Source organism: Heterodontus francisci, unplaced genomic scaffold (assembly GCF_036365525.1).
Source record: "Heterodontus francisci isolate sHetFra1 unplaced genomic scaffold, sHetFra1.hap1 HAP1_SCAFFOLD_695, whole genome shotgun sequence".
Lineage (NCBI taxonomy): Eukaryota > Metazoa > Chordata > Chondrichthyes > Heterodontiformes > Heterodontidae > Heterodontus > Heterodontus francisci.
In genome coordinates this window covers 590,399-616,842 of record NW_027141845.1, presented here as the reverse complement: position 1 = coordinate 616,842, position 26,444 = coordinate 590,399, and the positions used below count along the sequence as shown (strand labels likewise).

Below are 26,444 nucleotides of genomic sequence, written 5' to 3'. Positions count from 1 at the left end.
GGTTACCATTGACCAGAAACTGAACTGGAGTAGCCATATAAATACCATGGCTACAAGAGCAGGTCAGAGGCTGGGAATTCTGTGGTGAGTAACTCACTTCCTGACTCCCAAAGCCTGTCCACCATCTGCAAGGCACAAGTCGGGAGTGTGATGGAACACCACCACCTGCAACTTCCCCTCCAAGTCACACACCATCTTGACTTGGAACTATATCAACGTTCTTTCACTGTCGCTGGGTCAAAATCCTGGAACTTCCTTCCTAACAGCAATGTGGGTGTACCTACCCCACATGGACTGCAGTGGTTCAAGACGTCGGCTCACCATCACCTTCTTAAGGGCAATTAGGGATGAGCAATAAATACTGGCCTGGCCAGCGACGCCCACATCCCACGAACAAATAAAAAAAAACCCTCAATTTTCTCATTTCCCTCTCAATTCCCCCCACACCCCTCACTAAATTCCCCCATCCTCAATTCTCCCTCCACACCCACTCAATTAACCCATTCCTCTCCTACCTCATTCAGGTGACCACCCTTCACATGTGAAATACTCCCTCTCTCCCTTTCAACCCTCCCCATCCCCCTCTACTCTCCCCCCTCCCTCTTTGCTTCTTTCCCCTCCCCCTCTCCCATAACGTACCGGGCTCACTTTCTGTCTGGACCCGTTCGCCAGACCGGGGAGTCACCCAATCTCCCTCTCCTTCCTGCTCGGTGATGAGGAGTTCCTCTGGAGGCCAGCGCAGTTCCCCACTCTCCACCTCACTCACATCAGTTGGCTCGACCACAATGGAAGGCAGACGGTCCTTGAGTTTGCATTGACCCTCATATGAATCGCAAGGATCAGGAAAGATCTAGGGGAGAGAGAGTGAGAGAGATGGTGAGAGAGAGAGACAGAGAGGGGGTACAGAGATGGTACGAGAGCGGGAGCGTGGAGGAATAGGGGGAGGGGATGAGGGGGAGCGAGACCGGGGTAAGAGGGAGAGCAGAAGAGGGGGAGAGAGAAGGAGGTGGGGAAGGGGAGAGGGAAGGAGATGGGGAGGGGGAGAGGGAAGGAGATGGGGAGGGGGAAAGGGAAGGCGATGGGGAGGGGGAAAGGGAAGGCGATAGGAGGGGGAGAGGGAAGGCGATGGGAGGGGGAGGGGGAGAGGGAAGGCGATGAGAGGGGGAGAGGGAAGGAGATGGGGAGGGGGAGAGGGAAGGCGATGGGAGGGAGAGAGGGAAGGCGATGGGGTAGGGGAGAGGGAAGGAGATGGGGAAGGGGAGAGGGAAGGAGATGGGGAAGGGGAGAGGGAAGGAGATGGGGAAGGGGAGAGGGAAGGAGATGGGGAGAGGGAAGGCGATGGGGAAGGGGAGAGGGAAGGCGATCGGGAAGGGGAGAGGGAAGGAGACGGGGAAAGGGAGAGGGAAGGAGATGGGGAGAGGGAAGGAGATGGGGAAGACGATGGGAAGGGGAGAGGGAAGGAGGGGGAGAGGGAAGGCGATGGGAGGGAGAGAGGGAAGGCGATGGGAGGGGGAGAGGGAAAGAGATGGGAGGGGGAGAGGGAAGGAGATGGGGAAGACGATGGGAGGGGGAGAGGGAAGGAGGGGGAGAGGGAAGGCGATGGGAGGGAGAGAGGGAAGGCGATGGGTAAGGGGAGAGGGAAGGAGATGGGGAAGGGGAGAGGGAAGGAGATGGGGAAGGGGAGAGGGAAAGAGATGGGAGGGGGAGAGGGAAGGAGATGGGAGGGGGAGAGGGAAGGATATGGGAGGGGGAGAGGGAAGGAGATGGGGAAGGGGAGAGGGAAGGAAATGGGGAAGGGGAAGGAGATGGGGAGGGGGAAGGAGATGGGGAGGGGGAGAGGGAAGGAGATGGGGAAGGGGAGAGGGAAGGAGATGGGGAAGGGGAGAGGGAAGGAGATGGGGAAGGGGAGAGGGAAGGAGATGGGGAAGGGGAGAGGGAAGGAGATGGGGAAGGGGAGAGGGAAGGAGATGGGGAAAGGGAAGGAGATGGGGAAGGGGAGAGGAGATGGGGAAGGGGAAGGAGATGGGAGGGGGAGAGGGAAGGCGATGGGAGGGGGAGAGGGAGAGGGAAGGCGATGGGAGGGGGAGAGGGAAGCAGATGGGAGGGGGAGGGGGAAGGAGATGGGGAGGGGGAAGGAGATGGGGAGGGGGAAGGAGATGGGGAGGGGGAAGGAGATGGGGAGGGGGAGAGGGAAGGAGATGGGGAGGGGGAGAGGGAAGGAGATGGGAGGGGGAGAGGGAAGGCGATGGGAGGGAGAGAGAGAAGGAGATGGGAGGAGGAAAGGGTAAGAGATGGGAGAGGGAGAGGGAAGGAAATGGGGAGGGGGAAAGGGAAGGAAATGGAGGGGGGGAAAGGGAAGGCGATGGGAGGGGGAAAGGGAAAGAGATGGGAGAGGGAAGGAGATGGGGACGGGGAGAGGGGAGGCGATGGGGAGGGGGAGAGGGGAGGCGATGGGGAGGGGGAGAGGGAAGGAGATGGGGAGGGGGCAAGGGAAGGCGATGGAGGGGAACAGGGAAAGAGATGGGAGAGGGAGAGGGAAGGAGATGGGGAGGGGGAGAGGGAAGGCGATGGACGTGGGGGAGGGAAAGAGATGGGAGGGGGAGAGGGAAGGAGATGGGGAGGGGGAGAGAGAAGGGGATGAGAGGGGGAGAGGGAAGGAGATGGGGAGGGGGAAAGGGAAGGCGATGGGAGGGGGAGGGGGAAGGCGATAGGAGGGGGAGAGGGAAGGCGATGGGAGGGGGAGGGGGAGAGGGAAGGCGATGAGAGGGGGAGAGGGAGGAGATGGGAGCGGGAGAGGGAAGGAGATGGGGAAGGGGAGAGGGAAGGAGATGGGGAGAGGGAAGGAGATGGGGAAGGGGAAGGAGATGGGGAGGGGGAGAGGGAAGGAGATGGGAGGGGGAGAGGGAAGGAGATGGGGAAGGGGCGAGGAGATGGGAGGGGGAGAGGAGATGGGAGGGGGAGGGGATACAGGACCCACAGTCTGTCCTGGGACTCAGGAGGGTGTACAGGACCCACAGTCTGTCCTGGGACTGGGGGTGGGGAGGGGGTACAGAACCCACAGTCTGTCCTGGGGAGGGGGAGGGGGTACAGGACCCACAGTCTGTCCTGGGACTGGGGGTGGGGAGGGGGTACAGGACCCACAGTCTGTCTGGGCCTGGGGGTGGGGTACAGGACCCACAGTCTGTCCTGGGACTGGGGGTGGGAGGGGGTACAGGACCACAGTCTGTCCTGGGACTGGGGGTGGGAGGGGGTACAGGACCCACAGTCTGTCCTGGGACTGGGGAGGGGGTACAGGACCCACAGTCTGTCCTGGGACTGGGGAGGGGGTACAGGACCCACAGTCTGTCCTGGGACTGGGGGGTGGGAGGGGGTACAGGACCCACAGTCTGTCCTGGGACTGGAGGTGGGAGGGGGTACAGGACCCACAGTCTGTCCTGGGACTGGGGAGGGGGTACAGGACCCACAGTCTGTCCTGGGACTGGGGAGGGGGTACAGGACCCACAGTCTGTCCTGGGACTGGGGGGTGGGAGGGGGTACAGGATCCACAGTCTGTCCTGGGACTGGGTAGGGGGAGGGGGTACAGGACCACAGTCTGTCCTGGGACTGGGGAGGGGGTACAGGACCCACAGTCTGTCCTGGGACTGGGGGTGGGAGGGGGTACAGGACCCACAGTCTGTCCTGGGACTGGGGAGGGGGTACAGGACCCACAGTCTGTCCTGGGACTGGGGGGTGGGAGGGGATACAGGACCCACAGTCTGTCCTGGGACTGGAGGTGGGAGGGGGTACAGGACCCACAGTCTGTCCTGGGACTGGAGGTGGGAGGGGGTACAGGACCCACAGTCTGTCCTGGGACTGGGGGGTGGGAGGGGGTACAGGACCCACAGTCTGTCCTGGGACTGGAGGTGGGAGGGGGTACAGGACCCACAGTCTGTCCTGGGACTGGGGAGGGGGTACAGGACCCACAGTCTGTCCTGGGACTGGGGGGTGGGAGGGGATACAGGACCCACAGTCTGTCCTGGGACTGGGGAGGGGGTACAGGACCCACAGTCTGTCCTGGGACTGGGGGGTGGGAGGGGGTACAGGACCCACAGTCTGTCCTGGGACTGAGGGTGGGAGGGGGTACAGGACCCACAGTCTGTCCTGGGACTGGGGCGGGGGTACAGGATCCACAGTCTGTCCTGGGACTGGGGAGGGGGAGGGGATACAGGACCCACAGTCTGTCCTGGGACTGGGTAGGGGGAGGGGGTACAGGACCCACAGTCTGTCCTGGGACTGGGGAGGGGGAGGGGGTACAGGACCCACAGTCTGTCCTGGGACTGGAGGTGGGAGGGGTACAGGACCCACAGTCTGTCCTGGGACTGGGAGGGGGTACAGGACCCACAGTCTGTCCTGGGACTGGGGAGGGGGTACAGGACCCACAGTCTGTCCTGGGACTGGGGGGTGGGAGGGGATACAGGACCCACAGTCGGTCCTGGGACTGGGGGTGGGAGGGGGTACAGGACCCACAGTCGGTCCTGGGACTGGGGAGGGGGAGGGGGTACAGGACCCACAGTCTGTCCTGGGACTGGGGAGGGGGAGGGGATACAGGACCCACAGTCTGTCCTGGGACTGGGGGTGGGAGGGGGTACAGGACCCACAGTCTGTCCTGGGACTGGGGAGGGGGAGGGGATACAGGACCCACAGTCTGTCCTGGGACTGGGGATGGGAGGGGTACAGGACCCACAGTCTGTCCTGGGACTGGAGGTGGGAGGGGGTACAGGACCCACAGTCTGTCCTGGGACTGGGGGAGGGGGTACAGGACCCACAGTCTGTCCTGGGACTGGGGGTGGGAGGGGATACAGGACCCACAGTCTGTCCTGGGACTGGGGGTGGGAGGGGGTACAGGACCCACAGTCTGTCCTGGGACTGGGGAGGGGGAGGGGATACAGGACCCACAGTCTGTCCTGGGACTGGGGGTGGGAGGGGGTACAGGACCCACAGTCTGTCCTGGGACTGGGGGTGGGAGGGGGTACAGGACCCACAGTCAGTCCTGGGACTGGGGAGGGGAGGGGGTACAGGACCCACAGTCTGTCCTGGGACTGGGGAGGGGGAGGGGATACAGGACCCACAGTCTGTCCTGGGACTGGGGGTGGGAGGGGGTACAGGACCCACAGTCTGTCCTGGGACTGGGGGTGGGAGGGGGTACAGGACCCACAGTCTGTCCTGGGACTGGAGGTGGAGGAGGGGGTACAGGACCCACAGTCTGTCCTGGGACTGGGGAGGGGGTACAGGACCCACAGTCTGTCCTGGGACTGGGGAGGGGGTACAGGACCCACAGTCTGTCCTGGGACTGGGGGGTGGGAGGGGATACAGGACCCACAGTCGGTCCTGGGACTGGGGGGTGGGAGGGGATACAGGACCCACAGTCTGTCCTGGGACTGGGGGTGGGAGGGGGTACAGGACCCACAGTCTGTCCTGGGACTGGGGAGGGGGAGGGGATACAGGACCCACAGTCTGTCCTGGGACTGGGGGTGGAGGGGGTACAGGACCCACAGTCTGTCCTGGGACTGGGGGGTGGGAGGGGGTACAGGACCCACAGTCAGTCCTGGGACTGGGGAGGGGGAGGGGGTACAGGACCCACAGTCTGTCCTGGGACTGGGGAGGGGGAGGGGTACAGGACCCACAGTCTGTCCTGGGACTGGGGGTGGGAGGGGGTACAGGACCCACAGTCTGTCCTGGACTGGGGAGGGGGTACAGGACCCACAGTCTGTCCTGGGACTGGGGGTGGGAGGGGGTACAGGACCCACAGTCTGTCCTGGGACTGGGGAGGGGGTACAGGACCCACAGTCTGTCCTGGGACTGGGGGTGGGAGGGGGTACAGGACCCACGAGTCTAGTCTCCTGGGACTGGGGGTGGAGGGGGTACAGGACCCACAGTCAGTCCTGGGACTGGGGAGGGGGTACAGGACCCACAGTCTGTCTTGGGACTGGGGGTGGGAGGGGGTACAGGACCCACAGTCAGTCCTGGACTGGGGAGGGGGTACAGGACCCACAGTCTGTCCTGGGACTGGGGGTGGGAGGGGGTACAGGACCCACAGTCTGTCCTGGGACTGGGGAGGGGGTACAGGACCCACAGTCTGTCCTGGGACTGGGGGTGGGAGGGGGGTACAGGACCCACAGTCTGTCCTGGGACTGGGGAGGGGGGTACAGGACCCACAGTCTGTCTTGGGACTGGGGGTGGGAGGGGGGTACAGGACCCACAGTCAGTCCTGGGACTGGGGAGGGGGTACAGGACCCACAGTCTGTCCTGGGACTGGGGGTGGGAGGGGGTACAGGACCCACAGTCTGTCCTGGGACTGGGGAGGGGGTACAGGACCCACAGTCTGTCCTGGGACTGGGGGTGGGAGGGGGTACAGGACCCACAGTCAGTCCTGGGACTGGGGAGGGGGAGGGGGGTACAGGACCCACAGTCTGTCCTGGGACTGGGGAGGGGGTACAGGACCCACAGTCTGTCCTGGGACTGGGGGTGGGAGGGGGTACAGGACCCACAGTCAGTCCTGGGACTGGGGAGGGGGTACAGGACCCACAGTCTGTCCTGGGACTGGGTAGGGGGAGGGGGGTACAGGACCCACAGTCTGTCCTGGGACTGGGGAGGGGGTACAGGACCCACAGTCTGTCCTGGGACTGGGGGTGGGAGGGGGGTACAGGACCCACAGTCAGTCCTGGGACTGGGGAGGGGGTACAGGACCCACAGTCTGTCTTGGGACTGGGGGTGGGAGGGGGTACAGGACCCACAGTCTGTCCTGGGACTGGGTAGGGGGAGGGGGTACAGGACCCACAGTCAGTCCTGGGACTGGGTAGGGGGAGGGGGTACAGGACCCACAGTCAGTCCTGGGACTGGGGAGGGGGTACAGGACCCACAGTCTGTCTTGGGACTGGGGGTGGGAGGGGGTACAGGACCCACAGTCAGTCCTGGGACTGGGGAGGGGGAGGGGTACAGGACCCACAGTCTGTCCTGGGACTGGGGGGTGGAGAGGGGGTACAGGACCCACAGTCTGTCTTGGGACTGGGGAGGGGGAGGGGGTACAGGACCCACAGTCTGTCCTGGGACTGGAGGTGGGAGGGGGTACAGGACCCACAGTCTGTCCTGGGACTGGAGGTGGGAGGGGGTACAGGACCCACAGTCAGTCCTGGGACTGGGGAGGGGGTACAGGACCCCACAGTCTGTCCTGGGACTGGGGGTGGAGAGGGGTACAGGACCCACAGTCTGTCCTGGGACTGGGGGTGGAGAGGGGGTACAGGATCCACAGTCTGTCCTGGGACTGGGTAGGGGGGAGGGGGTACAGGACCCACAGTCTGTCCTGGGACTGGGGAGGGGGGTACAGGACCCACAGTCAGTCCTGGGACTGGGTAGGGGGAGGGGGTACAGGACCCACAGTCAGTCCTGGGACTGGGTAGGGGGAGCGGGGTACAGGACCCACAGTCTGTCCTGGGACTGGGGAGGGGGTACAGGACCCACAGTCTGTCCTGGGACTGGGGGTGGAGAGGGGGTACAGGACCCACAGTCAGTCCTGGGACTGGGGAGGGGGAGGGGATACAGGACCCACAGTCTGTCCTGGGACTGGAGGTGGGAGGGGGTACAGGACCCACAGTCTGTCCTGGGACTGGGTAGGGGGTACAGGACCCACAGTCTGTCTTGGGACTGGGGGTGGGAGGGGGTACAGGACCCACAGTCTGTCCTGGGACTGGGTAGGGGGAGGGGGTACAGGACCCACAGTCAGTCCTGGGACTGGGGAGGGGGTACAGGACCCACAGTCTGTCTTGGGACTGGGGGTGGGAGGGGGTACAGGACCCACAGTCTGTCCTGGGACTGGGGTAGGGGGAGGGGGTACAGGACCCACAGTCAGTCCTGGGACTGGGTAGGGGGGAGGGGGGTACAGGACCCACAGTCAGTCCTGGGACTGGGGTAGGGGGAGGGGGTACAGGACCCACAGTCTGTCTTGGGACTGGGGGTGGGAGGGGGTACAGGACCCACAGTCTGTCCTGGGACTGGAGGTGGGAGGGGGTACAGGACCCACAGTCAGTCCTGGGACTGGGTAGGGGGAGGGGGTACAGGACCCACAGTCTGTCTTGGGACTGGGGGTGGGAGGGGGTACAGGACCCACAGTCTGTCCTGGGACTGGAGGTGGGAGGGGGTACAGGACCCACAGTCTGTCCTGGGACTGGAGGTGGGAGGGGGTACAGGACCCACAGTCAGTCCTGGGACTGGGGGTGGAGAGGGGGTACAGGACCCACAATCGGTCCCTGGGACTGGGGAGGGGGTACAGGACCCACAGTCTGTCCTGGGACTGGGGGTGGAGAGGGGGTACAGGATCCACAGTCTGTCCTGGGACTGGGGAGGGGGTACAGGACCCACAGTCTGTCCTGGGACTGGAGGTGGGAGGGGGTACAGGACCCACAGTCTGTCCTGGGACTGGAGGTGGGAGGGGGTACAGGACCCACAGTCTGTCCTGGGACTGGGGAGGGGTACAGGACCCACAGTCAGTCCTGGGACTGGGTAGGGGGAGGGGGTACAGGACCCACAGTCTGTCCTGGGACTGGAGGTGGGAGGGGGTACAGGACCCACAGTCTGTCCTGGGACTGGGGGTGGAGAGGGGGTACAGGACCCACAGTCCAGTCCTGGGACTGGGGAGGGGGGAGGGGATACAGGACCCACAGTCTGTCCTGGGACTGGAGGTGGGAGGGGGTACAGGACCCACAGTCTGTCCTGGGACTGGGGGTGGAGAGGGGGTACAGGACCCACAGTCTGTCCTGGGACTGGGGGTGGAGAGGGGGTACAGGATCCACAGTCTGTCCTGGGACTGGGAGGGGGTACAGGACCCACAGTCAGTCCTGGGACTGGGTAGGGGGGAGGGGGGTACAGGACCCACAGTCTGTCCTGGGACTGGGGAGGGGGTACAGGACCCACAGTCAGTCCTGGGACTGGGGTGGGGAGGGGGTACAGGGACCCACAGTCAGTCCTGGGACTGGGTAGGGGGAGGGGGTACAGGACCCACAGTCTGTCTTGGGACTGGGGGGTGGGAGGGGGTACAGGACCCACAGTCTGTCCTGGGACTGGAGGTGGGAGGGGGTACAGGACCCACAGTCTGTCCTGGGACTGGAGGTGGGAGGGGGTACAGGACCCACAGTCAGTCCTGGGACTGGGGAGGGGGTACAGGACCCACAGTCTGTCCTGGGACTGGGGGTGGAGAGGGGGTACAGGACCCACAGTCTGTCCTGGGACTGGGGGGTGGAGAGGGGGTACAGGATCCACAGTCTGTCCTGGGACTGGGGAGGGGGTACAGGACCCACAGTCTGTCCTGGGACTGGGGAGGGGGTACAGGACCCACAGTCAGTCCTGGACTGGGGTAGGGGGAGGGGGGTACAGGACCCACAGTCTGTCCTGGGACTGGGGGAGGGGGGTACAGGACCCACAGTCTGTCCTGGGACTGGGGGTGGAGAGGGGGTACAGGACCCCACAGTCTGTCCTGGGACTGGGGAGGGGGAGGGGGTACAGGACCCACAGTCTGTCCTGGGACTGGGGAGGGGGGTACAGGACCCACAGTCTGTCCTGGGACTGGGAGGGGTGGGAGAGGGGGGTACAGGACCCACAGTCTGTCCTGGGACTGGGGAGGGGGAGGGGGGTACAGGACCCACAGTCTGTCCTGGGACTGAGGTGGAGGGGGTACAGGACCCACAGTCTGTCCTGGACTGGGGAGGAGGGTACAGGACCCACAGTCTGTCCTGGGACTGGGTGGAGGGGGAGGGGGATACAGGACCCACAGTCTGTCCTGGGACTGGGGGTGGAGAGGGGGTACAGGACCCACAGTCTGTCTGGGACTGGGGGTGGAGAGGGGGGTACAGGATCCACAGTCTGTCCTGGGACTGGGTAGGGGGAGGGGGTACAGGACCCACAGTCTGTCCTGGGACTGGGGAGGGGGTACAGGACCCACAGTCTGTCCTGGGACTGGGGGTGGAGAGGGGGTACAGGACACACAGTCTGTCCTGGGGACTGGGTAGGGGGGAGGGGTACAGGACCCACAGTCTGTCCTGGGACTGGGGGTGGGAGGGGGTACAGGACCCACAGTCAGTCCTGGGACTGGGGAGGGGGAGGGGATACAGGACCCACAGTCTGTCCTGGGACTGGAGGTGGGAGGGGGTACAGGACCCACAGTCTGTCCTGGGACTGGAGGTGGGAGGGGGTACAGGACCCACAGTCAGTCCTGGGACTAGGGAGGGGGAGGGGATACAGGACCCACAGTCTATCCTGGGACTGGAGGTGGGAGGGGGTACAGGACCCACAATCGGTCCTGGGACTGGGGAGGGGGTACAGGACCCACAGTCTGTCCCAGGCCCTTCCTATCTGGGCACCTGTGCGAAAATATGAATGAGCAATGATCCAGGAGCGATCCAGGAGTGTGTCAGGAGTGAGACCGCAGCGTGTCAGGAGTGTGTCAGGTGTGAGTCAGGAGCGATCCAGAAGTGTGTCAGGAGGGAGTCAGGAGTCATAGAGTCGTACAGCCTCGAAACAGGCCCTTCGGCCCACCGCGTCCATGCCGACCATAATGCCTATCTATACTAATCCCACTGTATACCCACTATTCTTTGTGTGAAAAATTTACCCCTTTCATCCGCTTTAAACCACCTCCCTCTCACCTTAAATCCGTGCCCTCTAGTTTTAGTCACCCCTACCATGGGAAACAGACTCTGGCTATCTATGCCTCTCATAATTTTATATACCTCTATCATGTCCCCTCTCAGCCTCCTTCGCTCCAGGGAAAACAGACCCAGCCTATCCAATCTCTCTTTATAACTCAAGCCCTCCAAACCAGGCAACATCCTTGTGAATCTTTTCTGCACCCTCTCTAGGTTTATCACATCTTTCCTGTAGTGCAGCGACCAGAACTGCACACAGCGGTACAGTGGCGCAGTGGTTAGCACCGCAGCCTCACAGCTCCAGCAACCCGGGTTCAATTCTGGGTACTGCCTGTGTGGAGTTTGCAAGTTCTCCCTGTGTCTGCGTGGGTTTCCTCCGGGTGTCCCGGTTTCCTCCCACATGCCAAAGACTTGCAGGTTGATAGGTGAATTGGCCATTATAAATTGCCCCTAGTATAGGTAGGTGGTAGGGAAATATAGGGACAGGTGGGGATGTGGTAGGAATATGGAATTAGTGTAGGATTAGTATCAATGGGTGGTTGATGGTCGGCACCCATGGATGGTGGGCCGAAGGGCCTGTTTCAGTGCTGTATCTCTGTAACTGTAACTAACTGCAGCCTAACCAACGTTATGTACAACTGTAACATGACGTCCCAAATCTTGTACTCAATGCCTCGGCCAATGAAGGCAAGCATGCCATACGCCTTCTTCACCACCCTGTCTACCTGTGTTGCCACTTTCAGGGAACTATGTACTTGCACCCCAAGGTCTCTCTGCTCAACAACACTCCCAGGGCCCTGCCATTCACTGTATATGTCCTGCCCTGGTTTAACTTCCCAAAATGCATCACTTCGTACTTGTCTGTTAAATTTCATTTGCCAATCCCTTGCCCACTTTCCCAGTTGATCTATATCCTGTTGTAACCTTAGACAACCTTCTTCACTGTCCACTATACCACCAATTTTGGTGTCATCTGCAAACTTACTAATCATGCCCCTTACATTCACATCCAAGTCATTATTATATATGACAAACAACAGAGGGCCCAGCACCGATCCCTGCGGCACACCACTGGTCACCGGCCTCCAATCTGAAAAACAACCCTCCACTACCACCCTCTGCCTCCTATCACCAAGCTAATTTTGTATCCAATTGGTTAGCTCACCCTGGATCCCATGTGTTTGAACCTTCTGGACCAGCCTACCATGCGGGACCTTGTCAAAGGCCTTGCTAATGTCCATGTAGACAACGTCCATCGCCCTGCCCTCGTCAATCCTCTTGGTCACCTCCTCGAAAAACTCAATCAAATTCGTGAGACATGATTTCCCACACACAAAGCCATGCTGACTATCCCTAATCAGACCTTGCCTTTCCAAATACATATAAATCCTGTCTCTCAGAATCCCTTCCAATAACTTTCCCACCACTGATGTAAGGCTCACAGGCCTGTAGTTCCCTAGCTTATCCCTGCTGCCCTTCTTAAATAAAGGCACAACATTAGCTATCCTCCAGTCTTCCGTTACCTGAACTGTGGCTAATGATGATATAAAAATCTCTGCCAGGGCCCCAGCAATCTCCTCCCTTGCTTCCCATAGCATCCTAGGATACACCTGGAAGGGCCTGGGGACTTATCCACCTTAATGCGCTTCAAAACCTCCAACACCTCCTCCTTTGTAATGTTGATATGCTCCAGGATATCGCTGTTCCCTCCTTTGAACTCACTAGCTTCCATGACCTTCTCCACGGTAAATACGGAAGAAAAATATTCATTTAATACCTTGCCCATTTCCCGTGGCTCCACACATAGATTGCCACACTGATCCTTAAGGGGACCGACTCTCTCCCGAGCTACCCTTTTACTCTTAATATACTTATAGAATCTTTTAGGATTCTCCTTTATTTTATCTGCCAGGGAAATCTCATGGCCCCTTTTCGCCCTCCTAATTTCCTCCTTAAGTGTACTCCTACATCCCCTATACTCCTCGAGGGACTCGCTCGATCCCAGCTGCCTATACCTGTCATATGCCTCCTTCTTTGTCCTGACCAGACCCTCAATATCCCTCGTCAATCAAGGTTCCCTAAACTTGCCAGCCTTGCCCTTCCATCTAACAGGAACATGGCGGCCCTGAACTCTTCCTATCTCGCTTTTAAAAGCCTCCCACTTGCCAGACGTCTCTTTACCTGTAAACAGCCTCTCCCATTCAACTTTTGAGAGTTCCTGTCTGATGCCATTGAAATTAGCCTTCCCCCAATTGAGGACTTCAACCTGAGGACCAGTCCTATCCTTTTCCATAACTATCTTGAAGCTAATAGAGTTATGGTCACTGGTCCCAAAGTGCTCCCCCACTGACACATCAACCACCTGCCCATCCTCATTTCCTAAGAGGAGGTCGAGTGTAGCCCCTTCTCTAGTAGGGCCATCCACATACTGCTTCAGAAAACTATCCTGGACACACTTAACAAATTCTTCCCCATCTGATCCCTTAGCACTAAGGCAGTCCCAGTCAATATTCGGGAAGTTAAAATCACCTACTATTACAACCCTATAATTCCTACACCTATCTGTGATTTCCCTACATATATGCTCTTCCACTTCCCTCTAACTATTGTGGGGCCTATAGTATAATCCCATCAAAGTGATCACCTCTTTCTTATTTCTAAGTTCTACACATATGGCCTCGCTGGACATTCCCCCCTGGGATATCCTCTCTAAGTACTGCCGTGATGTCCTCCCTAATCAATAGTGCAACTCCCCCTCCTCTCTTACCTCCACCTCTGTCACGCTGGAAGGATCGGTACCCCGGAACATTGAGCTGCCAGTCCTGCCCATCCCTCAACCACGTTTCCGTAATAGCTATAATATCACAATCCCATGTACCGATCCATGCTCTGAGTTCATCTGCCTTACCTGTAAGGCTTCTTGCATTAAAGTAAATCCAGTTTAGCTTACCAGACCTTCCACTTTCCCTGTCCTGCCCCTGCCCGGCCTGCCTACTGGACTTGCTTGCTTTAACCTCTACATTTGCCTCAACTATCTCCTCGGAGAGACTACTACTTTGGGCCCCACCCCCCTGCAAGACTAGTTTAAATCCTCCCGAGTAGTACTAGCAAACCTCCCCGCAAGGATATTGGTCTCCTTCCAGTTCAGATGCAACCCGTCCTTCTTGTACAGGTCACCTCTGCACCAGAAGAGATCCCAATGATCCAAGTAGCTGAAGCCCTCCCGCCTACACCAGCTCTTCAGCCATGCATTCATTTGCATAATCCTCCTATTCCTACCATCACTAGCACTAGTGTGTCAGGAGGGAGTCAGGAGGGATCCAGGAGCGAGTCAGCAGCATGTCAGGAGGGAGTCAGGAGTGATCCAGGAGTGTGTCAGGAGAGAGTCAGGAGGGAGTCACCCCGATTCCCCAAGTGACCCCACCCCGATTCCCCATGTGACCCCACCACCCCGATTCCTCAAGTGACCCCCCCACCCCGATTCCCCACGTGACCCCCCCCACCCCGATTCCCCAAGTGACCCCACCACCCCGATTCCCCAAGTGACCCCACCCCGATTCCCCAAGTGACCCCCCCACCCCGATTCCCCAAGTGACCCCACCACCCCGATTCCCCAAGTGACCCCACCCCGATTCCCCACGTGACCCCCCCCACCCCGATTCCCCAAGTGACCCCACCACCCCAATTCCTCAAGTGACCCCCCCACCCCGATTCCCCACGTGATCCCACCACCCCGATTCCCCAAGTGACCCCACCCCGATTCCTCAAGTGACCCCCCCACCCCGATTCCCCACGTGACCCCCCCCACCCCGATTCCCCACGTGACCCCACCACCCCTATTCCTCAAGTGACCCCCACCACCCCAATTCCCCACGTGACCCCCCACCACCACGATTCCCCAAGCGACCCCCCACCCCGATTCCCCAAGTGACCCCCCCCACCACGATTCCCCAAGTGACCCCGCACCCCCACCCCAATTCCCCAAGTGACCCCCCCCCCCCACCCCGATTCCCCCCTGATTCCTCCTGCCCCTCTCCCCCCACCGGGAATAAACCCCGGTGAGCTGGGTCTGATGTGCCTACCTGGAAGGGCAGCCTGTTATCATCATGTTTGAGACCCATTTCCTCAGCAGCTGGTTTACAGCTGTTGATCATCACGTCAGTCATGGTGGAGACTCTGCTCAATGTTTGCTGAGAAAAGGAGAGTAAAGGAAGATCCCGTTACTGCTGCCCACCGAGTGACCACATGTGCAACACGATTCTTCTGGCCAGCTGGGTTCTCTGTCCTAACTCCTGCCCCACTGACCCCTTCCCCACCCCACCGCCCACCCCACCCACTGCAGCCTCCCCACCCACCCACCCACCCTCTGCAGCCCCACAGCACCCCCCCACCCAACCCTCCGCAGCCCCCTCACTCACCACCCCCCGCAGCCCCCCTCCACCCACCGCAACCCCCCACCCCCACTCTGTACCTCAATCCCCCCACCCTTGCAACCCCCCACTCTCTGACCCATTTCCCCCAGTCAACTCTCCACCTCACTTTGCACTTCACTCTCCCCCACTCTACGCCCCCACCCCATTCTCCACCACCCTGCCCCACTCTCTCACCCCACTCTGTCCCCCACCCTCACCACTCTCTGCCCCACTCTCTCCCCCACCCTCACTCTCTGCCCTACTCTGTCCCCCACTCTCACCCAGCTCTCTCCCCCCACTCTGTCCCCGTCCCACCCGACTCTCTGCCCTGCCCCTCACAGCCAATGGGTGCAGCTCAGGAGCAGCAGGTGACATTGGCCCTGTGATTCTTTGAGCTCTGCAGCACTGGGAGATTTCCTGCAGTTATGTTTCAGTCTCTTGTAGACTCTTTGATGGAGACTGATTCTGATGGTCAAGCCTCAGTTGAAATATTGGGCTGAATTTTATTGTGTTGGCTGAGGTCTCACCGCCAGAGCTGACCCTGCTTTCCGCCCTGGCGGGGGGACCCGTGGTGTGGGGGGGGGGGGCAGAGGTGAAGGTTAATTCCCGGTGATGGCCAGTAAAGTGGCTGCTGCCGGGGTGGCTCACTCTGATAAGGTTGGTGTTCTGTCCCCAAGGGCGCAGTAAGAGCTCGGGGCAGCCATAGCTGGGGTTGCACCTACAGGATGAGGGCAGCTCAATGGCTGGGCAGGTAAATGGGGTCTGGGGATGCTGGGATTGGTGGGGGTCACTGAGAGCAGGCAGTGCCATTGCTGCTGGGGTGGCCATTCCCCGAGGGGGGTCCTGTCGTGGGCCATGCAGTGCCCAGAAGGGAGGACACTCCCCAACCCAGAGCTTGCAGGGAGGCTGCCAGGTTTCATTGGATGGTCTCCCCACACGGCTGCAGGAACCCCCCTCCCCACCCCCTGGAAAGATGTCAGGCAACATGGTGGGGGGGGGCTCGATTTGCACCGTTGGGGGTGGGGGGGTGGGTGGAAGACGTCGGGCACCTTCGAGGCACTGTGTGGAGGGTATGTTGGGCAGGGTGGGGGGCAAGTTGACAGGCACTCGGAGGGGGGGTGGGGGGGAGGGCTGCATTCTTCCTGTCTCCCAGGCTGCCACCAAGCGGCTGGTGAAATTCTGGCCATTGTGTCCAGGTTTGGTTTCCTCACATGTTGGGTGATATTGAAGCTTTGGAAATGGTTCAGAGGAAGGTCGTGAGACAAATTCTCAGTTTCAAACATCTTATTCATCAAGATCGGTTAAAGGAGCTGGGACTTGACACATTCAAATAGATTGAGGGCAGATCGGATTGAGATTTGTCAGATAATGAAGGGAATAGATTTGTTCCAGTTGATGGTTGAGGAACGAAGGGTGATGGGGGGGGTTACTCCCTGGGGTAGATGGGGGTGAGGGGGGGGTGGGTTTGGTTCCCGGGGTAGACGGGGGTGAGGGGGGGGGGGTTTACTCCCAGGGGTAGACGGGGGTGAGGGGGAGTTTGCTCCCCGGGATAGACGGGGGTGAGGGGGGGGGTTTGCTCCCCCGGGGTAGATGGGGAGTTTACTCCCCGGGGTAGATGGGGGGTTTGCTCCCCGGGGTAGATGGGGGTGAGGGGGAGTTTGCTCCCCGGGGTAGATGGGGGTTTGCTTCCCAGGGTAGATGGGGGTGAGGGGGAGTTTGCTCCCCGGGGTAGACGGGGGTGAGGGGGGGGTTTTGCTCCCCCGGGGTAGATGGGGGTTTGCTCCCCGGGGTAGATGGGGGGTTTGCTGCCCGGTACAGGATGGATGGGGGACAGTTGCCTTCTGTTACTGGTTGGGTGCAGCAGGGTTTCAAATGGATTGATCCGAGTCTGCCATTCCCACGATAATAAATCAGTGAGAGGCTTTTCCACTCAAGGATGGCTGAGCTGAGAGAGATAAAGTCAGTGTGTGTTAAACTGCTGTTAGAACAGATCAGAGACAATGAGGACCGAGGGAGAACAGGATCCTCAAATGCAGTCTTGCTGGGATGTGACGTCCTCTCATTATTTCCTGTGGCCTGAGGGCTCACGGCTGTTTGTGTCGGACACAGGCCCTTATTGAGAGCCTCAAACAGACAACACTCTTTTATTGGGGATTTGGTGCGTCAGTAACCAGACACACACACACTCCTTTATTTGTGTATCACAGTCTGGAAAGCACCACTGTGCCTGTGTGACATTGTTAGGGATTCAAAGGGAGATGAGTGAATGACTAATGAATGTACGCGAGCTCTGATTCACTCAGTCTGGGCACGCTACCTCGATTCAATCAGCTCCCAGGGACCTCAGACCAGGCACTGATGTCCATGCAATCCAAACAATCAAGTTGCTGTCTGCCATTCCGTGGGCTCACGGTACTTCCCTTGGGTCTGACCCCACTCTCCCGCAGTACAGGCCTCTGGTCACCTGCTCCCGTCATGGCTAGAGAGTGCACCAATTGGCTATCCAACTGTGGATGGCTTCACAGCCCAAGTCAAATTCAGTCCACCCATGACCTCAGCACATACTCATTGTCCAGCAGGACTGTCAATGGCAATCAGAGGTAGGGTCCCTGGCGAATTGCCCATCCCCAAACGCGGATATCTTCCTATTGCATGTATATAGCGCCTCTGAGGTAGTAAAACATCCCCAAGGGCCTTCACAGGAGTGTAAATCAGACCCCGAGCCACATAAGGAGATATTAGGGCCAGGCGACCAAAAGCTCGGTCAAAGAGGTCGGTTTTTAAGGAGCGTCTTAAAGGAGGAGAGAGAGAGGCGGAGAGGTTTAGGGAGGGAATTCCAAAGCTTATGACCCCAGGCAGCTGAAGGCACGGCCACCAATGGTGGAGCGATGGGAATCGGGGGATGGACAAGAGGCCGGAATTGGAGAAGTGCAGAGATCTCGGAGAGTTGTAGGATCTGGAGGAGGTTATAGAGATAGGGAGGGTTGTAGGGGCTGGAGGAGGTTACAGAGATAGGGAGTGTTGTAGGATCTGGAGGAGGTTACAGAGATAGGGAGGGTTGTCGGGGTTGGAGCAGGTTACAGAGATAGGGAGGGTTGTGGAGGCTGGAGGAGGTTACAGAGAATGGGAGGGTTGGAGGAGGTTACAGAGATAGGGAGGGTTGTAGGGGCTGGAGGAGGTTACAGGATAGGGAGGGTTGTAGGGGCTGGAGGAGGTTACAGGATAGGGAGGGTTGTGGAGGCTGGAGGAGGTTACAGAGAATGGGAGGGTTGGAGGAGGTTACAGAGATAGGGAGGGTTGTAGGGGCTGGAGGAGGTTACAGGATAGGGAGGGTTGTAGGGGCTGGAGGAGGTTACAGGATAGGGAGGGTTGTGGAGGCTGGAGGAGGTTACAGAGATAGGGAGGGTTGTGGGGGTTGGAGGAGGTTGCAGAGATAGGGAGGGTTGTAGGGGCTGGAGGTGTTAACAGAGATAGGGAGGGTTGTAGAGGCTGGAGGAGGTTACAGAGATAGGGAGGGTTGTAGAGGCTGGAGGAGGTTACAGAGATAGGGAGGGTTGTAGAGGTTGGAGGAGGTTACAGAGATAGGGAGGGTTGTAGAGGCTGGAGGAGGTTACAGAGATAGGGAGGGTTGTAAAGGCTGGAGGAGGTTACAGAGATTGGGAGGGTTGTAGAGGCTGGAGGAGGTTACAGAGATAGGGAGGGTTGTAGGGGCTGGAGGAGGTTACAGAGATAGGGAGGGTTGTAGAGGCTGGAGGAGGTTACAGAGATAGGGAGGGTTGTAGAGGCTGGAGGAGGTTACAGAGATAGGGAGGGTTGTAGAGGCTGGAGGAGGTTACAGAGATAGGGAGGGTTGTAGAGGCTGGAGGAGGTTACAGAGATAGGGAGGGTTGTAGAGGCTGGAGGCGGTTACAGAGATAGGGAGGGTTGTAGAGGCTGGAGGAGGTTACAGAGATAGGAAGGGTTGTAGGGGCTGGAGGAGGTTACAGAGATAGGGAGGGTTGTAGAGGCTGGAGGAGGTTACAGAGATAGGGAGGGTTGTCGGGGTTGGAGCAGGTTACAGAGATAGGGAGGGTTGTAGAGGCTGGAGGAGGTTACAGAGATAGGGAGGGTTGTAGGGGTTGGAGGAGGTTACAGAGATAGGGAGGGTTGTAGGGGCTGGAGGTGTTAACAGAGATAGGGAGGATTGTAGAGGCTGGAGGAGGTTACAGAGATAGGGAGGGTTGTAGAGGCTGGAGAAGGTTACAGAGATAGGGAGGGTTGTGGAGGCTGGAGGAGGTTACAGGATAGGGAGGGTTGTGGAGGCTGGAGGAGGTTACAGAGAATGGGAGGGTTGGAGGAGGTTACAGAGATAGGGAGGGTTGCAGGGGCTGGAGGAGGTTACAGGATAGGGAGGGTTGTAGGGGCTGGAGGAGGTTACAGGATAGGGAGGGTTGTGGAGGCTGGAGGAGGTTACAGAGATAGGGAAGGTTGTCGGGGTTGGAGGAGGTTGCAGAGATAGGGAGGGTTGTAGGGGCTGGAGGTGTTAACAGAGATAGGGAGGGTTGTAGAGGCTGGAGGAGGTTACAGAGATAGGGAGGGTTGTAGAGGCTGGAGGAGGTTACAGAGATAGGGAGGGTTGTAGAGGCTGGAGGAGGTTACAGAGATAGGGAGGGTTGTAGAGGCTGGAGGAGGTTACAGAGATAGGGAGGGTTGTAGAGGCTGGAGGAGGTTACAGAGATTGGGAGGGTTGTAGAGGCTGGAGGAGGTTACAGAGATAGGGAGAGTTGTAGAGGCTGGAGGAGGTTACAGAGATAGGGAGGGTTGTAGGGGCTGGAGGAGGTTACAGAGATAGGGAGGGGTGTCGGGGATGGAGGAGGTTACAGAGATAGGGAGGGGTTTAGGGGCTGGAGGAGGTTACAGAGATAGGGAGGGGTTTAGGGGATGGAGGAGGTTACAGAGATAGGGAGGGGTTTAGGGGCTGGAGGAGGTTACAGAGATAGGGAGGGGTGTCGGGGATGGAGGAGGTTACAGAGATAGGGAGGGGTGTCGGGGATGGAGGAGGTTACAGAGATAGGGAGGGGTGTCGGGGATGGAGGAGGTTACAGAGATAGGGAGGGGTGTCGGGACTGGAGGAGGTTACAGAGATAGGGAGTAGTGTCGGGGATGGAGGAGGTTACAGAGATAGGGAGGGGTGTCGGGGATGGAGGAGGTTACAGAGATAGGGAGGGGTTTAGGGGCTGGAGGAGGTTACAGAGATAGGGAGGGGTGTCGGGGATGGAGGAGGTTACAGAGATAGAGAGGGGTGTAGGGGCTGGAGGAGTTTACAGAGATAGGGAGGGGTGTAGGGGCTGGAGGAGTTTACAGAGATAGAGAGGGGTGTAGGGGCTGGAGGAGTTTACAGAGATAGGGAGGGTTGTAGAGGCTGGAGGAGGTTACAGAGATAGGGAGGGTTGTAGAGGCTGGAGGCGGTTACAGAGATAGGGAGGGTTGTAGAGGCTGGAGGAGGTTACAGAGATAGGGAGGGTTGTAGGGGCTGGAGGAGGTTACAGAGATAGGGAGGGTTGTAGAGGCTGGAGGAGGTTACAGAGATAGGGAGGGTTGTCGGGGTTGGAGCAGGTTACAGAGATAGGGAGGGTTGTAGAGGCTGGAGGAGGTTACAGAGATAGGGAGGGTTGTAGGGGTTGGAGGAGGTTACAGAGATAGGGAGGGTTGTAGGGGCTGGAGGTGTTAACAGAGATAGGGAGGATTGTAGAGGCTGGAGGAGGTTACAGAGATAGGGAGGGTTGTCGAGGCTGGAGGAGGTTACAGAGATAGGGAGGGTTGTAGGGGCTGGAGGAGGTTACAGAGATAGGGAGGGTTGTGGAGGCTGGAGGAGGTTACAGGATAGGGAGGGTTGTGGAGGCTGGAGGAGGTTACAGAGAATGGGAGGGTTGGAGGAGGTTACAGAGATAGGGAGGGTTGTAGGGGCTGGAGGAGGTTACAGGATAGGGAGGGTTGTGGAGGCTGGAGGAGGTTACAGAGATAGGGAGGGTTGTCGGGGTTGGAGGAGGTTGCAGAGATAGGGAGGGTTGTAGGGGCTAGAGGTGTTAACAGAGATAGGGAGGGTTGTAGAGGCTGGAGGAGGTTACAGAGATAGGGAGGGTTGTAGAGGCTGGAGGAGGTTACAGAGATCGGGAGGGGTTTAGGGGCTGGAGGAGGTTACAGAGATAGGGAGGGTTGTAGAGGCTGGAGGAGGTTACAGAGATAGGGAGGGTTCTAGGGCTGGAGGAGGTTACAGAGATAGGGAGGGGTGTCGGGGATGGAGGAGGTTACAGAGATAGGGAGGGGTGTCGGGGATGGAGGAGGTTACAGAGATAGGGAGGGGTGTCGGGGATGGAGGAGGTTACAGAGATAGGGAGGGGTGTCGGGACTGGAGGAGGTTACAGAGATAGGGAGTAGTGTCGGGGATGGAGGAGGTTACAGAGATAGGGAGGGGTGTCGGGGATGGAGGAGGTTACAGAGATAGGGAGGGGTTTAGGGGCTGGAGGAGGTTACAGAGATAGGGAGGGGTGTCGGGGATGGAGGAGGTTACAGAGATAGAGAGGGGTGTAGGGGCTGGAGGAGTTTACAGAGATAGGGAGGGGTGTAGGGGCTGGAGGAGTTTACAGAGATAGAGAGGGGTGTAGGGGCTGGAGGAGTTTACAGAGATAGGGAGGGGTGTAGGGGCTGGAGGAGTTTACAGAGATAGAGAGGGGTGTAGGGGCTGGAGGAGTTTACAGAGATAGGGAGGGTTGTAGAGGCTGGAGGAGGTTACAGAGATAGGGAGGGTTGTAGAGGCTGGAGGCGGTTACAGAGATAGGGAGGGTTGTAGAGGCTGGAGGAGGTTACAGAGATAGGGAGGGTTGTAGGGGCTGGAGGAGGTTACAGAGATAGGGAGGGTTGTAGAGGCTGGAGGAGGTTACAGAGATAGGGAGGGTTGTCGGGGTTGGAGCAGGTTACAGAGATAGGGAGGGTTGTAGAGGCTGGAGGAGGTTACAGAGATAGGGAGGGTTGTAGGGGTTGGAGGAGGTTACAGAGATAGGAAAGGTTGTAGGGGCTGGAGGTGTTAACAGAGATAGGGAGGATTGTAGAGGCTGGAGGAGGTTACAGAGATAGGGAGGGTTGTCGAGGCTGGAGGAGGTTACAGAGATAGGGAGGGTTGTAGGGGCTGGAGGAGGTTACAGAGATAGGGAGGGTTGTGGAGGCTGGAGGAGGTTACAGGATAGGGAGGGTTGTGGAGGCTGGAGGAGGTTACAGAGAATGGGAGGGTTGGAGGAGGTTACAGAGATAGGGAGGGTTGTAGGGGCTGGTGGAGGTTACAGGATAGGGAGGGTTGTGGAGGCTGGAGGAGGTTACAGAGATAGGGAGGGTTGTCGGGGTTGGAGGAGGTTGCAGAGATAGGGAGGGTTGTAGGGGCTGGAGGTGTTAACAGAGATAGGGAGGGTTGTAGAGGCTGGAGGAGGTTACAGAGATAGGGAGGGTTGTAGAGGCTGGAGGAGGTTACAGAGATAGGGAGGGTTGTAGAGGCTGGAGGAGGTTACAGAGATAGGGAGGGTTGTAGAGGCTGGAGGAGGTTACAGAGATAGGGAGGGTTGTAGAGGCTGGAGGAGGTTACAGAGATTGGGAGGGTTGTAGAGGCTGGAGGAGGTTACAGAGATAGGGAGGGTTGTAGGGGCTGGAGGAGGTTACAGAGATAGGGAGGGTTGTAGAGGCTGGAGGAGGTTACAGAGATAGGGAGGGTTGTAGAGGCTGGAGGAGGTTACAGAGATAGGGAGGGTTGTGGAGGCTGGAGGAGGTTACAGAGATAGGGAGGGTTGTAGAGGCTGGAGGAGGTTACAGAGATAGGGAGGGTTGTAGGGGCTGGAGGAGGTTACAGAGATAGGGAGGGGTGTCGGGGATGGAGGAGGTTACAGAGATAGGGAGGGGTTTAGGGGCTGGAGGAGGTTACAGAGATAGGGAGGGGTGTCGGGGATGGAGGAGGTTACAGAGATAGGGAGGGGTTTAGGGGCTGGAGGAGATTACAGAGATAGGGAGGGGTGTCGGGGATGGAGGAGGTTACAGAGATAGGGAGGGGTGTCGGGGATGGAGGAGGTTACAGAGATAGGGAGGGGTGTCGGGGATGGAGGAGGTTACAGAGATAGGGAGGGGTGTCGGGACTGGAGGAGGTTACAGAGATAGGGAGGGGTGTAGGAGGTTACAGAGATAGGGAGGGTTGTAGGGGCTGGAGGAGGTTACAGAGGTAGGGAGGGGTGTCGGGGCTGGAGGAGGTTACAGAGATAGGGAGGGTTGTAGGGGCTGGAGGGAGGTTACAGAGATAGGGAGGGTTGTAGGAGCTGGAGGAGGTTACAGAGATAGGGAGGGTTGTAGGGGCTGGAGGAGGTTACAGAGATAGGGAGGGTTGTGGGGTCTGGAGGAGGTTACAGAGATTGGGTGGGTTGTGGGGGCTGGAGGAAGTTACAGTGATAGGGAGGGGTGTCGGGGCTGGAGGAGGTTACAGAGATAGGGAGGGGTGTCGGGGCTGGAGGAGGTTACAGAGATAGGGAGGGGTGTCGGGGATGGAGGAGGTTACAGAGATAGGGAGGGGTGTCGGGGATGGAGGAGGTTACAGAGATAGTTATATTACAACAGTGACTACTTTACAAAAAGTGCTTTATTGTCTGGAAAGCTCTTCAGAACATGCTGAAGTGGTGAAATGGCAGCCCTTTCTGTTTCTGTGCCCCCACATGTCACTGTACTCCTGGGATGTACATTGGCTGCCTTGCCGAATAACCCACACCCAGAGAGCACTAAAGGAAGGAAAGGACAGGGGCTGCAGTGAGGTGCAGCAAGGGAAGGATGTTTGTACTGAGCAGTATTATTCTTCAACAGGAAACCATCTCTCAGCTGCTCGCGCTTTGAATATGTGGTGAGAAGGCCCAGACACGCCGTGGGTCTGCAGACAGCCCGGCCCAGACACACCGTGGGTCTGCAGACAGCCCGGCCCAGACACACTGTGGGTCTGCAGACAGCCCGGCCCAGACACGCCGTGGGTCTGCAGACAGCCCGGCCCAGACACGCCGTGGGTCTGCAGACAGCCCGGCCCAGACACGCCGTGGGTCTGCAGACAGCCCGGCCCAGACACGCCGTGGGTCTGCAGACAGCCCGGCCCAGACACGCCGTGGGTCTGCAGACAGCCCGGCCCAGACACGCCGTGGGTCTGCAAACAGCCCGGCCCAGACACACCGTGGGTCTGTAGACAGCCCGGCCCAGACACGCCGTGGGTCTGCAGACAGCCCTTCCAGACACGCCGTTTGTCTGCAAACAGCCCGGCCAAGACACGCCGTGGGTCTGCAAACAGCCCGGCCCAGACACGCCGTGGGTCTGCAGACAGCCCGGCCCAGACACGCCGTGGGTCTGCAAACAGCCCGGCCCAGACACACCGTGGGTCTGTAGACAGCCCGGCCCAGACACGCCGTGGGTCTGCAGACAGCCCTTCCAGACACGCCGTTTGTCTGCAAACAGCCCGGCCAAGACACGCCGTGGGTCTGCAAACAGCCCGGCCCAGACACGCCGTGGGTCTGCAGACAGCCCGGCCCAGACACGCCGTGGGTCTGCAGACAGCCCGGCCCAGACACGCCGTGGGTCTGCAGACAGCCCGGCCCAGACACGCCGTGGGTCTGCAGACAGCCCGGCCCAGACACGCCGTGGGTCTGCAGACAGCCCGGCCCAGACATGCCGTGGGTCTGCAGACAGCCCGGCCCAGACACGCCGTGGGTCTACAGACAGCCCGGCCCAGACACGCCGTGGGTCTGCAGACAGCCCGGCCCAGACACGCCGTGGGTCTGCAGACAGCCCGGCCCAGACACGCCGTGGGTCTGCAGACAGCCCGGCCCAGACACGCCGTGGGTCTGCAGTCAGCCCGGCCCAGACACGCTGTGGGTCTGCAGACAGCCCGGCCCAGACACGCCGTGGGTCTGCAGACAGCCCTTCCAGACACGCCGTGGGTCTGCTCACAGCCCGGCCCAGACACGCCGTCGGTCTGCAGACAGCCCGGCCCAGACACGCCGTGGGTCTGCAGACAGCCCAGCCCAGACACGCCGTGGGTCTGCAGACAGCCCGGCCCAGACACGCCGTCTTGTCTGCAAACAGTCCTTCCCAGACGCACTGCCTGTCTGCAAACGGCCCAGCCCAGACGTGCCGCCTGTCTGCACATAGGTCGGCCCAGATGCACCGTCTGTCTACAAACAGCCTGGCCCAGACACACTTCTGTCGGGAAACTGCCTGGCCCAGACACACCGTCTGTCTGCAAACGTGATTGGCAGAATGGTGGGGGAGGGGAGGGTAGGTTATGGCGGTGGGGGAAGGGAGCCGGTGCGATACTGGGTTTATGAAGGGGATTGTGATCCCATTGTAGGAATGTCAGAGTGAGGCGTCTGGTGACGAAGGTGGAACAGACACCGTGACCAGGACAGCCAGGAATTGCAGACGTCTCTCCCTCAGGTTCCAGGAGTCGTGCATCCGTGTGCCTGGGGTTGGGGGGGACCCTGATTCACGGGGGGGCGCTGCTGCAGGATTGAGTTGTTGAGTTCAGGGCACAGCAACACATCGACATGTGGAAGCCCCGACACATTCCTCAGTACCTTTCCCAAGCTTTCAGACCTAATGTGCGAGACTAGACAGCAAGAGTTGGCTGTCTGTTTGACTGAGGGTTGGGGGAGGAGGCGGAGGAATAGCTCTCCTCACCAAAACACTGACACTCAGCGAGTGCTGATCAGAAGTGAGCACCATGGGGGGGGGGGGGTGGGGGGGGAGATCCTCACCAAACCCCCTCGCTCACTGAATCAGGGGCAATGGGGTCAGGTTTTATAATTTCATAAATGGCCTCTAAACGTTTTTTGCGTTGAATCGCTAACTTGGGATTCCAGCTTCTGACTGACCCTCCCAAAAGGGGAGATTAAATCGCTCTGGAGGAATCCCTGGTCCCAGAGTGGGGAAACAGGACAACACAGGCAGAACACACACACACACACACAGGCAGAACACACACAGACACAGGTAGAACAAACACACACACACACACACACACACACACACACACAGGTAGAACACACACACACACACAGGTAGAACACACACACACACACACACACACACACACACACACACACACACACACACACACAGAGGTAGAACAAACACACAGAGGTAGAACAAACACACACAGGTAGAACACACACACATACACACACACGCACACACACACAGGTAGCACACACAGGTAGAACACACACACACACACAGAGGTAGAACACGCACACACACACAGAGGTAGAACACGCACACACACAGGTAGAACACGCACACACACACAGGTAGAACACGC

General features: G+C 59.2%; 1 protein-coding gene across 2 annotated transcripts in view; it reads right to left on the bottom strand.

Annotated features, from left to right (window-relative positions):
• The window catches only part of LOC137364926 (protein LBH-like), a 41,096-nt gene that overhangs the window by 949 nt on the left and 13,703 nt on the right, over positions 1-26,444 (bottom strand). For both annotated transcript variants that reach the window (XM_068027800.1, XM_068027801.1), the window contains exons 2-3: positions 14,756-14,863; positions 640-850 (exon numbers count right to left, since the gene is read on the bottom strand). In XM_068027800.1, the coding sequence (XP_067883901.1) occupies positions 640-850; positions 14,756-14,863 (319 nt within the window). The remainder of the gene's footprint in view (positions 1-639; positions 851-14,755; positions 14,864-26,444) is intronic.